The 18,808-nt window shown below is 36.6% G+C and overlaps 1 protein-coding gene across 1 annotated transcript; it reads right to left on the bottom strand.

The window, feature by feature from the left end:
• Positions 1–10,718: 10,718 nt before the first annotated feature.
• Positions 10,719–18,321, bottom strand: CBLN4 (cerebellin 4 precursor). The gene is given in 4 exon segments (XM_003757673.4): positions 10,719–12,841; positions 14,603–14,719; positions 17,747–18,142; positions 18,144–18,321. Coding segments are annotated over 4 exon segments (882 nt in total). The 5' UTR covers positions 18,315–18,321; the 3' UTR covers positions 10,719–12,643.
• Positions 18,322–18,808: the final 487 nt, after the last annotated feature.

The following is an 18,808-nucleotide window of genomic DNA, read 5'->3' on the forward strand; positions in this document are numbered from 1 at the left end:
CAAAACCCACCATGAAAACCAGATGGATCAAAGTCATCAGCATTTTAGAAGAACTCTGTAGAAGAAGCTGATGTTTCATTAAGATAAGTGCTCATTACTATAAATTTCAGTTATTACTTATAGAAGACATATGTTGAGATGGAAAAATGTAGACCTAACATAAAATTAGTCTCATCTTACACTATTTTCCCTTCAGTCCCACTCAGGAACTATTCTCTATTGTATTACTAATAACTCATACTTTAGGGCTTACAAAGCACTCTCCTCACAACCCTGCAAGGTAAGTGGTATTAGTATTACTATTCCCACCTCACGGTAAAGGAAACTCAGAAAAGTTAAATGATTCCCTACAATGGTCCTACAGCTATTAAGTACTGGAGTTGAGACTTGAACCCAAGACTATGTGAGTCAAATAGATGAGTTCTTTCTACCACACAGTATTGCCTCATGTAGACTATGATATTAATCTGGTCTGAACCTTAAACTTAAAAGAATCCAAGGATAATAAATATTACAGAATGTTGGCATTGATGGAGCCAGGTCTTTCTGTGGCATTATAAGTCAGCAAGATTTGCTTAGAACCTAAGTCATGTCTTAGTTATAAATTCAATTCTTTTAAGGATGGCATCACCTTCTTTTCCAACAAGGAAGACTGATATGGTTTTAAGAACATAAAATATTAAGAACTTAAAAAAAAAAACTGGAGCAATCTTAGCGACCTTCTTATTACTCCTTCCTCTTATAGATGGGGAAATTGATATCTAGGCAGGGAAAGAGATTTTCATGTCTACTAAGCAGTTGACATCTTCTGATACCTAATCAAGTATTCTTCCCATTATACCATGATTCTATGTAATCAGGTTACAGTTTAGTGTTTTTGTTTGAATCTTCAGAGTCTAAAGGAAGTCCACAGAAATCCTAAAGCAATCCTATGAATCTAAATCATCCTTCAAGGAATAATAGCAATGCCATTATATAATGAAATAGACTCAATTTCCCTTTTTAGGGTCAGAGTTGAGTTAGGTTAAAAATTAGGTAGGGAGAATATGAAGCTAGTACCCAATATGTTCCAGAATATACAATTTCTACAACAGCAAGTTTCTAAGTGAATTCCTAAGACTATTAAGGAACATATACTAGTTGATGAACAACAAAAGAGGGTAGTACAAGTGGAAAACATCAGTTCTTTGAAGACTCCCTGTTGTACTCAGAGGCACTAAAGAGAAGAATCAAACAGAAAGCCTGTACTTTGTTACACAGTCTTACACATAGATACAGATAGGCAGCAATACACATAGGTATGTTTTTAGTGATGTCAGTTCCTCAACAACAACAAATCTCTCTGGCCTATTCAGAGGCCAAAAGTCCCTAGAATGTATTTCATTTATTCCACTCCTTGGTCATGGTTGTTCAAATTAGCATATTTGGTTAATTACCATATTGGTAGAAGTTCCCTTATCTAAGTGACCACAATTCAAATTCCTTTACCTAATATTTAAGATACTCAGTAGCTCGGTGTCTACCTGCTTTGCTAATTTTATTTCTCATTATTCTTCTCTGTTCACTGTTCCTTGACATCTTGCATTTTCTCATTTCCATTGTTCATATTCTGCCCTTTCTCTTAGCCTTCAAATCTAAAAGCCATACTGTCTCCATGAAGCATCCCCTGATAGCCCCAAATATTCTTTCCCTCTTTTGAACTCCAAATGCTCTTACTAGCTGTACTTTTAGCATCCATGCTAATTTATATTCATTATCATTTCTGTGTAGTGCCCTATGTTCTCTGTAAAATTCCTACAAAGAGGAACTAGACCATCTCTCCCAGAAAAGACAATTATGTGGCAGAGTGGATAGAGTATGGAGCTTTGAACAAGAAAGACTCATTTTCAAGAGTTCAAAACCAGCCTCAGACACTTACTAGCTATGTGACCCTCCACAAATCACATAACTCTCTTTGCCTCAGTTTTCTCATCTATAAAATGAGCTAGAGAAGGAAATGCCAAACTACTCCAGTATCTTTGCCAAGAAACCCCCCCAAAGGTGTCACAAAGAGTCAGACCTAACTGAAATAAAAGAAATAACAAATCTCTTCAATATCCCAGAGGACTAAACCATGGAATAACAAAAATTTAAAAGATAGATGGTATATAAGAGGCCATCTAGTCCAATGCATGCCTTTAAAAGGATCTCTTTTACAGTAAACTGAGAAGTTGTCATCCAGCTTTTGCTTAAAGACAACAGGTCCTTGAATAGAAGAGGTATTCAAAAATATTGATGATGAAGAGTAATTTACTTAACCTAATGACAGTGATGAAGAACAGAGTCTAAGATGAATGACAAACAGAGCTAAATAAGTTTTTAAGAGGGAGAGACGGAGACAGATATAGAGACAGAGACTAAGATAGGGAGAGAGAAGGAAAGAGAGAGAAAGATGGAGGGGGGGAGACAGAAATGGGAGAAAGAAGGAAAAGAACATGGAAAGGGAAAGGGAGAAGAAGGGGAGATCATCTCTGCAGCTACATAAGATCAATCCAAATTCAGGTGAGATCCCCTAGGAGCAGCATGGGAATCCTGAGTACCTGGGAAAGGGCCCTAAAATGAGGATGAAAAGATACAAAAGACATTTTCTTCCCTCCACAATCTTGTCTGCTTAAACCTAGCCATTAGATTTGGACATAGGTTTGCTGGTAGCAACTAGTAACTGTAAACTGTCCATTCCCTGGAGCCAGCAACACTTAACTATGTAGGTTTCTTTCACTTTTATTTAACTTTCAAATAATACTAATATAGTAAACTTTTCATGTTGTAGAATTGATGTAGGAGAGGTCAGTAGCAATACTCCCAAATCTAAGACAAAACCTTTGCCTCTATTTTGTAGCAAATAGATTTAGTGCTAGAAGGCACCTTCAGAAACATCTATGTCAATCCCACCATTTACAAATGAGCAAAAGAATAGTAATCAAGTAATTATTAATTGCTTACTATGTGCCAAGCACTATTCTAAGCACTAGGGATAAAAAATGCAAAAAACCAAGTACAGTTCTCATCCCGAAGAATGTGTATTTTTTTTAATGAGAGAAGACAACACTTAAATGGAAAACTAGGAGGAAAAAGGGGTGGCACATATGGTGGCATCACTAAGAAATGACATAAAGGCCTAGTTCCATAAAAGACAAGAAGAAAGCTCACTTCTTAACCCAGGACAAAGACCAAGGCTCCAGAGGCAGAGGAAGGGGAATGAGGAAGAAGAGGATGATAGCCAATTAGCATAGTTTGAAAATAGTCAGAAATAACTGAGGAAACTGAAACCCTTAGAGGGGAAGCATCTTAGCAGGGTCTCTTAGCTATAAAGTATCTGACTCAGAATTTGAATCCAAATCTTCCTGACTGAAAGTCTAGTGCTTTCTACACTGTTACACTCCTTTTCCATATACACCCTTTGACTTCTGATGATAGAGAAAAAAATAAACATTTGTACATGTTTATTTTCCATTCATGACATCTGTTTTTAAGTATAAGGTGGGACTTTAAAAGTTAACTTTGTTTGCAAGTTGTGCCGAAAGGCAAGAAAAGAAAAGCTCCCAAAATGTATTGGTTTTTTAACTTTCCTGGATGGACTCTAGATTCTTCTTTATGAGTATGAGTTCCACAAGCATTTTATAAATGCCCACCATGGACAAAGCACTGTACTGGGCATTGAGAAAAAGAAAAGTTTAGATCAGACAAAATCACTTCTTTCATGGAGTTTAAAATCTGGCAGAATGGTAAAACAGGAACATAAATAACCATGACATGTAATAACACTTGATAAGTGCATTTAAGGAAATGAAGACAAAGGGCCAACAGAGGGCCAAGAGTGAGTTGCTGCTAAGCAATAAATCAGTGAAAGTTCTTCATGAAAGAAGAGGCATTTAGGTTGATCCTTATAGAAGGATGAGGTAAAGAGGACAAGGAATTACATTCTAGATACAGGGAACAACTCAAGCAAAAGCATGAAGCCATGAGAACATGGGGCATGTAATGAAGTAGAAATCAGAACAGTTTATTTTAATCATAGAGAACATGAATGGGTTATTCATGAATAATCAACCAACAATTATTAAGTGCCTACTATGTATCATGCACTGGAGATTCAATTCAGCAAATAAACAGTCTCTGCCCTCAAGAAGTTTGTATTCTATAAGGAAAAAGCAAAATGGGAAACCAGAATTGTAGAGGACTTTAGATATCAGATTAAGGAATTTGAGTTTCCTTAATCAGCAATTGGGATCTACTGTACATTTTTGAGCAAAGCAGTAACACCAACAATGCTCTTCATACTTCTGTCTTTCTGGTCTCATCATACCTGTTTGACTCACTGATTCTGAGTTCTCAACCTCTAGAAGTCAAGCTTTAGCTTCAATTTCTTTCTAACATTCCAGGTGATCTGCTTGATTTACACAAAATCCAGGATATACTTCTCCTCAGAGGAGGTATAATATCAAGCCACCAGCCAGCCTGGCAGCAGCAGTCCAGCAGCATGGTTCATTAAGCAACATGAGTGAAGGAAAGGTTGATGATAAACTCTGCTTGTACAATGACATAGTTTTGCCTAAAAAGGCCCTCACCAAAGCCCTAATTCAATATTTGACCAGAACCATAATCAATGTTTCTCCATTTCATGTAATTGGTCAGATTTAGATGAAGTCTTGGTATTGAATATTATTCTCCTTCATGTTTCAGTTGCTAAGGTCGCCCAGTTCTCTACTCCAGATATACCCAAGAGAATGGGAAAAATTTCAAAAGGTATCATCTGAGACATAGCAGTTACTGATTTTGTGATATGATGATCATCGCTGTCAAGCAGTGTACTTTGGTGTGCTCAGAGCCTGAAACCTCAGAGCACAGACTAATATATTAGTCAGATTTTCTCTGGAACTTCTACAATTCAGGACAACACAAACACAGATACCCTGGAAAAGTTTGTCAAACAATCAAATTTCCCAAAGCTTCACTGTTCTGCCCCCAAATCGCACTCATTTTTCTTGCTCTCTTTCTCTCTGTAAAGTTGAATCTTCACAGTGCCCTTGGTTAACCTAGACATTTGGTTTCATGTTGTTCTTATCTTAATTTGTATACTCTGAAGGCAGGTTCCAACCAGTAGAATGGCTGAAACCTTCCTTAAAGTTGCTGGCAATGGCTACTACTCCCTTGTTCAAAAGATAACTAAGGCTATTTCTGCTTGATTTATTCATATCAAGATTAGAAAAAAGTTAACCTCACTATTTGCTCAGTTTGTTCTCCAAATATAAAACCTTATTAGCTAACTTTGCATATTTTGGCTTAGTACCTCTTAGACTTAATGTGCCTTGTAATATGTTAATAGATGTCTCATTTTGTAAGGTTGTAGAAAGCAGCTGTGACTGAATTTAACATTTTAATGCCACAGATTTATATATATATATGTATATATATTTGGCAAAAATGAAGTTATTTTAAAAACACTTACGCCTGTTTATGCATTTCTAAAGAGTTATAGGAACTTGGAAGAAAATGCCCCCACACAGCACAAAGTGAAAGGGAGATTAGTCAATTTTCTAGAGAGTCGGAGCCATGCAGACAGCCAACTCAGGTAATTCAGGTCAAAAATTCCACTCTGGGTCCTGAATTATTCAGACTGGCTATCTATGGTGTTCAGATTGTGCAATCTTAAGAGTGGGTCCTCCCAGCATAAAATAAGGGGGAATCTAAACAACCATATGGAAATAGTATAGTTTGGACCTAAGCATAACATTCAGACTTGAATTTTCCAGTAGAGTTATCTACATTGCTCAAAGTATCTGGATACTTGTCCATGACATCTTGTGCTGACACAATCTATGATATACTTATACAAAAAGATCAGCTTCTCCTTGACTATATACATGACCTTGTGTACATCCATAAATCCGTCTCATTCTAATAACCCCCCTTCATTTTTAGCCTAATGCCCTCACCAGAGTCACAATGGCTGGTTCACTAACATTTTCCCTGCATCATCCCTGAGTTTTGTATCCCATTTATCTTCCCATGTGGACCTATTAAATAAAGCCATGCAGGAGCTTACCAATATAGCAAGTCATTTTAACTCTAGTCTTCTATTCTCAGCACTAGAGAAAGATGTGCAAAGAGCCATATGACATGGATCGATTTCTCAACATTCTCCTCTCTACATATTGATTCCACATCGACATTGAAGCTGAAAGAGGCCAAAAAAGAAGGGGAGGGAGCCCACACCTGGAGAGAGCTGCAACTAGCTTCCCTCTGACCCCACCCCCAATCTGAATCCAGAGAGCTCATGATCTGCCCTACCCAAGCTTCCCATAGCATCTAAAAAGTTCCCACCCTAGCCTTGTGTAACTTTCAGTCCCCTAAAGCTCTCTGGTGCTTTTGTCACCATCATTTGTGTGCATTTTCTTTCCAACGTTAGGATAAGAAGGACATATTACTGGGTTTTATTTTTCACTTCTAACCCTCAAGCAAATAAAAACTGTCTTAGCTCAACACCTAAGACAATGTGTTTTCTCAATGAAAATGTCACCATCTGGACAAAAAAGACATTGTTGAGAAATGTTCTTGTTCTTAAATAAATTACAAATCCACTGACTGATTTCTCAGGTATTCTAACTTTGTAGCACCTTCTGTATAACCAATAGATGAGCTTAAAAGATGGTTCTTTTAACAGTTAAACAAAATGTCCTTAGAAATCAAATGGCATTGTTCAGAAGAGGATTTAACAAGTGTCACCGTAAGAGAATCATCAGAATGCCTGAAGAAATATCACCTCAAATTCCAAAGAAAAGCAAGATCTATTCACATGGGTATCACAGATCTCATGCTGCCAATGTAAGTCACTTCACCTAAAGAGCTTACTACTTTCAGATATTTTGCATTGTACATGGGTGACCTTTGGTTTCATTCTGTCCAAATAGTGCCTGTATTTTTTCTTTTTCTCTACAATGTTCACAGCAGGCCCAGCTATAGGCATGTGATCCTCTAAGGTGAGCTGTGCCTTTCGTTCACACATGTCATTAGCTTGAAGCACACTCCAGAACACATTTAGTTCTGTTAGAGCTTCTGCTACATTGACATGGTTAGTTGGGTTCAAAAAGTAACCTACTGTAGCTTAGGTTCAGCTGGATACACAAGTGTCCAAAATGAAAGATGCCACTGCAGGTGCTTGTAGAAGGGGTTCAGGGTCAGGTACTGAAGCTAGCAGTCTTTGATTCTGTCTAGAGAGATAAGAGATGCATTTTCCTAGGAATTCTATAGGCAGACAAGGTCTCTTTCAGGCATTAAAACACTTTAAAAGGTAGAGCTAAGTTAGAAATAAAACAGAAGCCTTTTCTGAAACTAGATTTTAACTAGATCCAATAAACAAAGTTATTTTGAGTTATAACATACTTTCACCTCCATGGTTCCGGGTGTAAATATGGTTCAAAACCTATTTAAGTTTCACACACATACCCAAAACTACACATCAATTGGAATGTGTCTCCTTAAGGATCAACTTCTGTTGAATGTTGGTTGTGTTCATGATATCCTAATGACTCTAGGGAGTGATTCAGAGACAGCTAATAAAAGTATGATAGTTTCATAATATTTACACTTGCATTAGACCTTAGAGATCATCTACTCAAACCTCACATCTTATAGATGAGGAAATGGTTTGCCCAGATTTCATCCTTCTTTAGGTAAAACCCTAGTTGATTCTACTAATCCTTCAAGTCATTGCCCAGTGATTCTCTTCCCCTTCACAGTTAAAAAAAGAACCCTCTTCTCTTTTTTCTTCATGCTTTCTTGATGATCTCATCATGCTTTCAATTATTATCACTATGCAAAAAATATTCATCCAGTTCTCTTTTCTTGTCCAAGTTCTGTTTCTATATTTCCAATTATCTGCTGAACATTCCCACCTAGATATCTCATAGCAATCTCAAACACATCATGTCCAAAGTTAAATTCATTTCCTTTCCTCTGCACCAGCCACCTTTCCCTATAACATCTCTATATCTGCTAGGAAAATCACCATTATCACCAGAATTCTTCCTTGGGAGTCATTTATCTATGACCCCCTCCCAACAAACAGTGAGTTTCCAAATTATTTTTTGCATCCATCTCTTCTCTATTCATATGATCACCAGTCTTATTCAAGTCTTCTTCACCTCTTGTCTATATTATTGCAATACTCTTCCAATCGGTATCCCTGCATCTAGCCTTTCTTCTCTCCATTCCACCTTTTTTATAGTTGCTAAATTGATATTAAGAAAAAAAATGTCACTCATGTGCTCAACAACTTTCAATAGCTTTCTATTAATTGTGAGATATGCAATCTACTTTATGGCATTTAAAGGCCACCACGATCTGGCACCAGCTTATTTTTCCAGGCTATCTGTGCATTATTATCCATCATTCACTTTGTACTACTATCTAACTGATCTACTTACAGTTCCTCATGAACAACTTTTTATCTCCTCCTATTGCCAGGTTTTCACCCAGCTCTCCATTTGCAATGTTCTTCTTCACCTCTGCCTCTTAGAAATCCTAATTTCCTTCAAGACTCACCTCAAGGATCTCTTCCTTCAAGAGGTTTCATTTGATTCCCCCAGTTATTAGGGCTTCCCTATTACTGTTTTAAGACATATTAATTTAATGTTTAAGGGCATACCTGTACAATGTTTTAGGACAGATACATTCTCACTTTTATATTTGGATCCTTAATGCTTATCACATAAAAATATTCCCAATCTGTTTTTTGAATGATCAATCCAAGCAGTTTCCTTTAATCCCTTTAATGAGGAAACTGACCCAGAGAGGATTTATCTAAGGTTACATATGTGGTAAACAGCAAAGCTAAGATTTCTGACTCTAAATCCAGTCATTTTTCTACTATACTGACACTTACTCTCAGTATTTATTTCCAAGATTGTTTAATCTCCCCTTCAGAAGTCAGGGTACATTTTTAGAATCTCCTGAATTTCCTCCAAAAGTCCAGGTTCCAATTGATGACAAAGGGGTTCAAAATATTGTTCTCTAGTCCTTTATTACATAATATATCCATTGAAGCAGTTATTGACCAAATGGTAGTGGTGTACAAGGCTAAACTCAGTAATACAACATTGCAACAGCTGAGACTAAGAAGTAGGAAATGGTTATGATAGTTCAGCTATGAAACAAATAGTGACCATTGTACTTTGGCTCTAATAAAGGAAGTTATTTGAAACTAAGGAGAATTTGGAAGCAGAACAAAGGAAAATTGAATCCACTCTGTCTATCCTTAGGATTCTCTTCCCTTGTTTTTCATGGGATTTTACATTGATAGAACTGTGTTTGCTAATCAAGGAGCAGTAGGAAAGGATAGGAGTTGGGGAAGGAGGAGGATTATATTTTTTAAATGAAAACAAGGCCAAAACAGATGTGGTACTCAATTATCCTAAAATAAAAATATATAATAGGGAGAGAAGAAACTTTTCTGACAATGCATATCTATGTGGATTGAGGAACCTGCTTTTGAAAATGCAAGATAAAAAGATAGGCCATTTTCCTCTCTAGTTCAATGTATAGCTAGGTATATGCTAACTTTTGGTGATTAAAAAAAAAAAAAACCTTTATTAGTTACTGATTTGGAACTAAATGCATCAATAAAAAGCTCCATCAGAAAACCTCTTTCTCTTCTCTAGAGCCAAGAATTGCTAAATTCTAAACTTCTTAATGGAGATATTATAGTGAACTGTTGACTTGAAAGCTTAGAACACTGCTTTCTTTGCCCCACTTGTCAAAGGTTACCAATAATTTAGCTACATTGAATAAATAACTTTTTTCCCTATATTCTAGGGTTTTAGAACCGGAAAGGCATCATAAAATCAACCAAACTCCCTAATTTTACAAATGAGAAAACTAAGATCTATAAAGAAAATGTCATTTGTCAAAGATGACACAATAAGTAAGAGACAGAACTAGGACTATATCCAGTACTAGACAATTTCATTCTCTATTACTCTATTTATACCTTTTGTATAACTATATCTTTCCTCCATCTATATTTTTCCTTTTTTTCTCAAAAGGAAAAACCTATTTTTTTCCTTTTTTGTAATATAGGAACTAATTCTCCATAGTCTTCACAGTTTCAACAAATGGGGAAGACTCTTGAGAAGACCCAATTCAAGGCCATATTCAAAAGTTTACATCACTACAATAAAAATCTGAAATTCTATTTATTATACCATTATTCCATTGATAAGAGATATTTCCCATATTAAAAGTCAGGCCTTTAAAGCCTAATCTCAGCCAAACTGGATTTCATTTTGAAAATTTTAAATATATCGATATCTAGTCATTTGAAGATACATTACACATCAGAGTCCTGGAATTGAAGTGATTTTTCCTTTTTCTTCCATGATGAGGCAATTAAAGTAAAATAGCAATCAATTCACAATTGTATTCTCAAGGGCAATAAGACAGATTTCATTTTTATACATCTTTGTTTCAGTAACCACTCTTATGGTTATAGTTATAATTGAAATGTCTACTGATGATTCTCAAAATAATATAGTGTCATGGAAAGAGTCAGATCCTACTTCTGACACTTAGGAACTATGTGATCATGGGTAAATTTGTTTTAAGTTAATTCAAAGTTGTTAACAATTCAGATTTGTTCAGCTATTTTGCCAAAAAATAATCAACAGTATGTTCTATCAGATAAGATTTTAAAATAATTTAAGTACAGAAAGCCTTATGAAAATCATGATCCTAAATAAATGTAGTTAAATGTTCTTGGTATCCTATTCAAAGGATATACAAGATGAGGCCTCAAAGATGGCATTGGCTTTCCTAAAACATTCTATTTGGTTTCAAGCCAGTAAATACAATATGAATCTAGAGATTTCTGTAATATAAAGTCAGAGAACCATGGCATTTATATGGACACTCAAGATCATCTAGTCTGAACCCCTCATTTTACAAATGAGTGAGCTTAGGTCCCAAAAGATCAATTGATTTGTCCAAGACCATAAACCAATTAATTGTAAAGTTGACATAAGAATCCAAACTTTCTGATATCCAGTTCAATGCTATTCTTACTACATATAATGACTTTTTAAAATATGACAGTCTCATAATAAACAACAACAATAACAACACAAGGCCATGTTAGCATCTTCATTGACAAAAGACCTGATTGCAACTCCATGTTATTCATTTGCTTAATATTAAGAAACATATAGAGTTTTGCTCAACATCACTCATTTATATACTTATCATCATCATGACAATCTGGGTGTTTGCTTTTCCCTCTCCACTTGATAAGTCTCTTTGAAAGAATTACTTTCTAAGTGCATTGACTTATCATTCTACAAGCTGCACCAGAACTTGGCAAGATTAAATGAAATAAAGAATCAATAGGACGTTATCCCCAAATTCAAAAGGTCTCATTTGAAAAGTAGCCACACGCAGAAAGAAATATAACACAAATCTCTAAAACCCAAGGGTCAAAAACATCCAGCTAACATATATTAACCTTTATTCTGTGAACAGTAACATAATAAATAAAGGATGAACTCATATGACCTGTACAAAAGACAAGGAGATATTGCACCAAGTTTAGATATGGGATATTTAGATTTAATATTAGCTAAACAGATGATCTACAAGTATATACAATTTGAGGAGTTAAGGCAAAACCAGATGATACCTAGAACACAACTGAAGGTTTGAAAAATAGACATAATTAAAAACAAGGCGATCTCATCTCCTGCTAATAAAGTGGTTGTGTCTAAGGAAAAAATCCCTTAGGTTTTTAATAAAGTGGTTATTATCAATCACGTTAATTAAAGTTGAACAATAAAGTATACAGTTTCCTGCAGAGGAGCATAATTTTGCCAAGGTTTGTGAATTGATCACTCAGAACATGGGTAAGCAACATTTTTCCCCTTTGTCAGACTTATGATCTATTCTTGCTATTAGAAAATATAACTTGGAAAATATGAATCTTTCATGTATACAATTAAAATACAACTATGATGCATCCCCTTTCCCCTTTAGGGCTGCCATGTTTATGATCACTGATTTAGGGTACATCGATGGGTCAGCCATCCAATACTCTACATGTAGAGAAGACACAAAACCAGTCATTGAATAACAATTGCCAGTTATCTCAGGAGAACAAAACAAAGTTCAGAAAAAAATAAAAACAAATAAAACCAATATCTCAATAAACAGTTCTTTGGCAGCAAGACACAAATTCTTGATTGAAGTTGGAATGCAAATTGTCCTAATTTATAGACCTGGTTGCCAGTCCTTTTAAAACCATGAAATTCCACACCTTCAATGACTCTGGTATGTCCAGTCAATGAAATTCTGAATAAATCTTGCAAGCAGCTTCTGACTGTAACCATTAAGCATTGATATGGATTGTCTGCTTAACATCTCAGTCCAAATAGACTTAAACACAAAAATTCTGTGAAACTTCATAGTGGTTCAGACAAGCCCAGGAGCCTTAAAGAGAATCCATATTCACCCATGAGAAACCAATAAGAAACATCAATCCAATGACGATAAAAATGATCTTCAAATAACAGAGGGAATTGGCTGCTCCACACCTGGATGGATGTCACAGAGAAATCAGACTTTATAGGGGGAATACCAGAAAGCCAGAAAACGTAGAATACTGCCATCCTCCAACCAGATTACCTTTCTCCAGTTTCAGGTAAACCTTATCCTCTTTATCTAGGTAGAGTAGGACTCCATTAGTAGCAGCTTCACGTGTAACATCCTTGTCTCCAGCAAATGCAGAAATTACTGGTTTTCCATTTAGCATCAGATTAACCTACAAGAAGAAAATCACTGAAAAGCTCTAGTTAAAGAAAAACTATCTACTGGAGATTATAAATGACATTGAGGGGATGAAGAATTGGGCAAAAGATCTAACATTCAAAAAACACATCACTTTCCTTTCAAATTAAGGCACTTTATTTACTGGACTAAGGTTGTTTGCCAAGTTCATGTTTTATTCCTCTGTAAGGAATTTTCTTGTAAACCAAAAAACAAATATCATCTATCTAGAGCAGGCTAGTTACATGAATTAGGGCCTTACTATAATACCTTCATTAGAGATTGACCACTTCTGCTCAACCCCAGTTTTTTAGCAATAAAGAAATCATATGGCTTTTTAGTATGTTACCAAAAAGGAACCACCCTAGTGACTTGATTAACCTAATTACTGTAAGACTCTATCAAAACATTCACAAATTAAGGCAGAGCAGTGATATGCTTAGCTTTGAAAAAAAATTTTGTGGAGATATACAAAATACAATTGCTCTCAATCCCATCTTATTCCCTTCTAGATTTGTACCAATCTAAAAGTATTTGTATTGATTGATAGTAATTAGTGATTATAGAAACTACTGTAAATTTTAATGACTGGCATGCAGAAAATGATTAATTTCAGATTTTGTATCTATTTTCTCCTTCTACTATATTTCCAAAATGCATCAAACCCTCCTATCTAAGTGAAACCTAAAATTGTGAACTATAGGGAATTTGCTGCTTTCAAGCTTTGGAAGACTGTACCTTTACCCAGTACTCATTGTCCTAAAGGAAAGAGTACATTAAAGAAAGAAAATTTAGAGCACAGACAGAAGGTTTAGCTTAGAACTGTAAGTTGCTCTTTCATCGTCATGAACACATTATATAATATAAATCTAAGGAATTTAGTCATGGTTTATTTTGAAGACACATAAGTAAAGAAAAACCTTAGCCCAAAAAAGTGAATTTTGTGATTTAGGTATTTGCATGCACGCAAACATGACTGAAATTTTGTGGCTCTTAGCTTTAAAGACAATGATTTTTTTTTCCTTATTACAATAAAAAAATAAAGTTGCTACAGGTTAATCAGAATGGCCTGACTGTACTTCCCAAGATTCCCTAGTAGTAAAATGACTAAAGATAAACTATATATAAGACAATTAAATTTCTTGAATATACCCTAAAAGTTTATTTCATTCTTCATGTATTTCAAAGATTTAATTGCTAGCAATTAATGGAAATATTGTTCAAATGGTATATTAAAACAGTTTGTAAATCTTATTGTTCCATATTATATTAGCTATTCCTTTATTACTATTACTATAATTTTTGCTTATTTTTATCTTGAACAAATCTGTAAATCAAAAAATTGTCTCATTTCAAGTTCAGTGATTTTTTAAATGAACTCATTTTTAAATTAGCTAATTTAAAACTAATTTTTAAAATGAACTAAGGTGACATTAATTTAACATATAAAATGTTTTCTATTGGGATTAACTCTATCAAATGTGGCTAAACCATCTCTCTTAAGAGTTATGATTTGAATAACTTTTTATCACTATGTCCATTGTCAAATGTTTTCATTCAGTGACAAAAGGATCTTAAAATCTAGATAATATTTCTAAATAATTATAAAACTGATCGTTTTATTTGAAAAAGCAAAAGAGTTCATTTTGGTTTCCATATTTTCATCATAATTTAGAACCAAGATCATCTATAAATAAGTCCAACTGTTTGGGTGGTTGTTTGAAGGGAGAATTTTTATTTAAAAAAAAAAACATACCTGAATTGTTTGACTCTGATAGACTTTGATAACATGAAAACTGAAACTGTAAATTCCTTTCCTTGGTGCTACAAAGACAGACTCCAATGTGAAAAAATTGCCCACATTTACTAGGATCTAGAAACAAAAATACAATAGTAATTAATATAAGCATTCTCTCTTTCAGCCCACATATACAAAAAAAGCCAAAGGTGGAGAATAAGATGCAGGGGCTCATTGACTAGTGACTATGGCCTCTAAAATATCCAGCTGCATTTGTGAAATTGTCATTTAAGTAACTTAGTAAATGTACTCCTTTGTAGAAATGCCACTCTGCTTTAAAAATGGCATAGGAAAAAATGTAACTGTTATACAGAATCAGCTCAAGTTTCAAAAATGCTCAGTTGCCTTAGAAATACCTATGGAACATGTGAGGGCCTACTTATATTAGCTTTATCTTGTAAGTCAGATATAAGGCAATTGCTATACATTTACATCACCACCCCCTAAAAGTCATTGATATGTCCAAAAGTGACGTTCCCGAGCCCACCAATCAGCAACCATGGAATCTCTGCAGTCATCCCTGAAAACATTTTGGAGATGTGGGCATCTTTTGGTGACATAATTCATGACACTGGTTATCTGGCACATGAAATAATCAGAATGACTTGATCACCTAAAAGAATCTACCTAAGCTCAGTCTAGCTGCCTTGTCTATTTGTCATTTCTATGGCATACAAGTCTGATATTTTAGTAAAGGCTTATACTTCAGAAGATACCAAGGAATGATAGGTAGAAGATAACTTAAGAAATAAGTAATAGCCATGGTTTTTTATCACTGATGTAGCTATCTAATTGTTATTCAAAGTTCAAAGATCATTTCATAAGGAATATATTGCCCAAAGATAAAGCAAGATAAAAACTTCATTCCATAAATTGGTATCATTTTATTGGTTATCAAAGCAGTCAATAACAGTAGACTTCAATAAGTTCATCATTAATCTAAATATAAAATATACACATATAATTTTGCTAGATTCTAAGGTTAGAATGTTTGTATTTAAATGTGTGTTTGTGTGTGTGTGTTTAATAGCCAGAATTTCTTCATTCTTCTCAAAGATACAAATTCAAAAAAAAAAATTCTTCCTATAAAGCTACCTTTCACACATACTGAATTCATACTCCTAATATCTCTTTTAACACACACTTTAAAATATTCTCTTTACCAGTATAACCATATATATCCAGTATAATCCTCTGCAAATTGTCCAAGCATTGTACTAGTATAGATCATTCACACACCAATATTACAGTGATGGCTGCCCAGCTGAACAAATTCTGTACAGCTTATCCCAATATGCTATTTTAATTTTGCCTAAGATTCTACCATCTCTCAGATACATACTCAGACTGCTTTCCTCTGACTTTCATGATCAGTGGACTTTAGAGATAAAATCACTGGCTGTGTTAATCATACTAAACAGAGGGTTGTTGGAGTTTTTTGGAGTACATTTAAAATAATTTGAAGTGCTTAGTTGCATCTTTGTGATTTTAGTGCAAGTCGCACAACTCATTAGCGATAATGGAAATTGCTGATTAGTGTTGACTACACAGAACGGCTGATGTTGACTCTACATTATAATTAGAACATTTATCTTAACTATATTTATAACTGAATGTAGCTTGTTGTCGCCAAGATCTATCACTCTCTGCACAGAAGAAAAAACCTTTCCTCTTCTAATTGACAGAAAGGTCACTGGAAAGGAACAGGAGGTACTGAAGATGTTTCAAATGGCCACAGCTTTCTAACACTAATTAATTCATTTTGAAATAAAAAATTGCTTTTTTTTCTTTATTACCTTGAGGCTGGAAAAAATATTGCACCCAAGTCCAAAGGGTCACTTAAAATATAAAAACTATATTTGTTCATTTTTAACTTCCCTCTTCTCACCCTTCACAACCACCTACCCCAGAGTTGGTATGGAGGAAGAGGGGAGATTCTGTGTTTGCTATCAGATGTCAAGTGTTTTTCTTATAAGGAATTAAATAATCCATACAAATGCCACCTCATTTCTTCACCTTTGCCTATCTAAACACTCCTGATCAGATAAATGGCCATATATGTATATATATATGTAAATATGCATATATGCATAAATATATACACTTATATTTGTATTTATGTCTTTCCACATAAGGGTGACAGACCAGTTGGTCAGGTTATGGAATATTAATGTGTTTGGTGCTATTTGAGTTAGCAGCCAAAGTCTTTTCTCTTTTTTTCCCCTCCTACTGATGAAGCAGAGATGAAGTCTCTGGGAGTTTCCTCGGATCACAAACCCACAGGGACAGTCAACCAGGCTAAATACCAGCCGATGGTTGCCCTAGTCCCAGAAAGCCCCTCTCTTTCTCACAATTTGCAAGATTGGAGGCTCTGTGATGGTTTTGCCTTAGCAGACAGAGGATGGAAGAATTTGCTTCCCTCTGTGTTTCCCAGGGCACCTTCACTAAATTTGCTGCCTTCCTTTTCTTCTTTTCCACAACTTTTTACTAAGTGCTAGAAAAGGGACCAAGTTCTACTTGAGCTGCAGCAGCAAGAGAACTTAGAACACAGGTATTGTTTGTGTAAAGGAAAGGAAGTAGGAGGGAGGGAGTCTGGAAGTCTATAGGAAACCCTGCCAAGCAAAGGGAGCCTAGGGTGCAACTTCTTTGAGAAGCAGGTCAGTCAAATATTTCTAAAGCTTTATCGAAGGTGCAAGAACAGAGAAATCATGGCACTTAAAAGTCAAAGAAGTGAGGGAGAGGGAGAGGGAGAAATATGGGTCTCCGGAAGACAAGAGCAAAGTCCCCTGAACTGAAAGCCCTCTCAGCTTCCATGACCTGTTGCCACCAAACTCCTCCTAAGACCTCCTATTTCTGCCCTTTCTCTACCTCTGACAAAACCTGCCTTCTGAGAGAAACCAGGAAGGAACAGGTGGAGCTTGCCGGGAGGCTCCTGACACAAGACGCCATCCCAAGGAGCAGGGTCGGGGACCCTCTCCTCTGATCCTAAATCATTTTCCCTCTTGTCCCTTCCTAGTGGCTTTGGCATGACCAGGCTCAGATTTAGGCAGCTATGGTGGCGTCGAACTGCCTGAAGATCCCCGCCCTGGACCCAGTTCTGACCTGATCGAAGTAAATAATGCGTGTCTTGTTGCTCATCTCCGATGGCTCGTGGTTGGTGCTCCTCACGGCAGAGAAGGCAACCTTGGAGTTAGCTGCCCGGACTGAGATCCCCAGGGGAGACGAGGAAGAGCCCTTGGCGTCTGTAGCTGGATTGGAGTCGCATACCACCAAACACTTGCCCTCCAGGACTATGGGCTCAGTGTCGTTCTGCGCCCACACGGGCAGCCCGGGCAGAGTCAGGGCTAGGAGAACGGCTGGGACCATGGACAGCGCCTGGCTCCCGGAGCCCATCCTGAGCGACCTCGGCTGCAGCCGGCAGGCGCTCCCCAGCGTTAGCTCACTACCTTCCCGGACCCGGGAGCTTTTAAACCAACCAAAAGCAAGAGCAGGAGCGGGTTGCAGGAGCGGGAGCCGGAACAGCGGTGGCAGCAGCAGCAGCAGCAGCAGCAGCAGCAGCAGTAGTAGCAGCAGCGTAGCACACACTTCCACCAATTCTGTGGTTTAAAGTCAAAGTCTTCCCTCTAGCTCTCTCGCTCCCTCTGTTACCTTTGTCCTTTAAGGAGCTCATGCAGAACCCCTACCCCACCCTCCTCCCCCAAATATTCAACCCTTCCTGGTTCCCCCGCACCCACCCTTTTCCCTCGGCATCCAAAATGTCTCCCCCGAAAAATATTCTCACCCCAAACCCAAACACCCCAAGGTGTGTTACTGATGATGAAAGAAGATGTGAGAAAGAGAAATCAGGAAGAAACAAAAACAGAATCTCCCATCATTTCTTCTATCAGATGCTCCTGGCTGGCCCTGTTGAAATCTGACTGCAGCGAGATAGGGTTCTACAGAGATGGGAACTGCCCCCTCGTCTATCCAGATCCTGAGTCTGATATCATGGCCAGGGCGTTCGCAATTCCTAGTTGCTCTTCGCCACAAATTCCCCAAAGCCTTATGTCATACCAACACAGCCCAACTATCGGCTCTCTAGAAGACAGAGCCAGCGAGTGGATTACTGTAGGACCTGCTCTTGGGATGCAGGGGTGTGTGTGTGTGTGTGTGTGTGTGTGTGTG

The sequence above is a fragment of the Sarcophilus harrisii genome, chromosome 2 (genome assembly GCF_902635505.1).
Source record: "Sarcophilus harrisii chromosome 2, mSarHar1.11, whole genome shotgun sequence".
NCBI classification, from domain to species: Eukaryota; Metazoa; Chordata; class Mammalia; order Dasyuromorphia; family Dasyuridae; genus Sarcophilus; species Sarcophilus harrisii.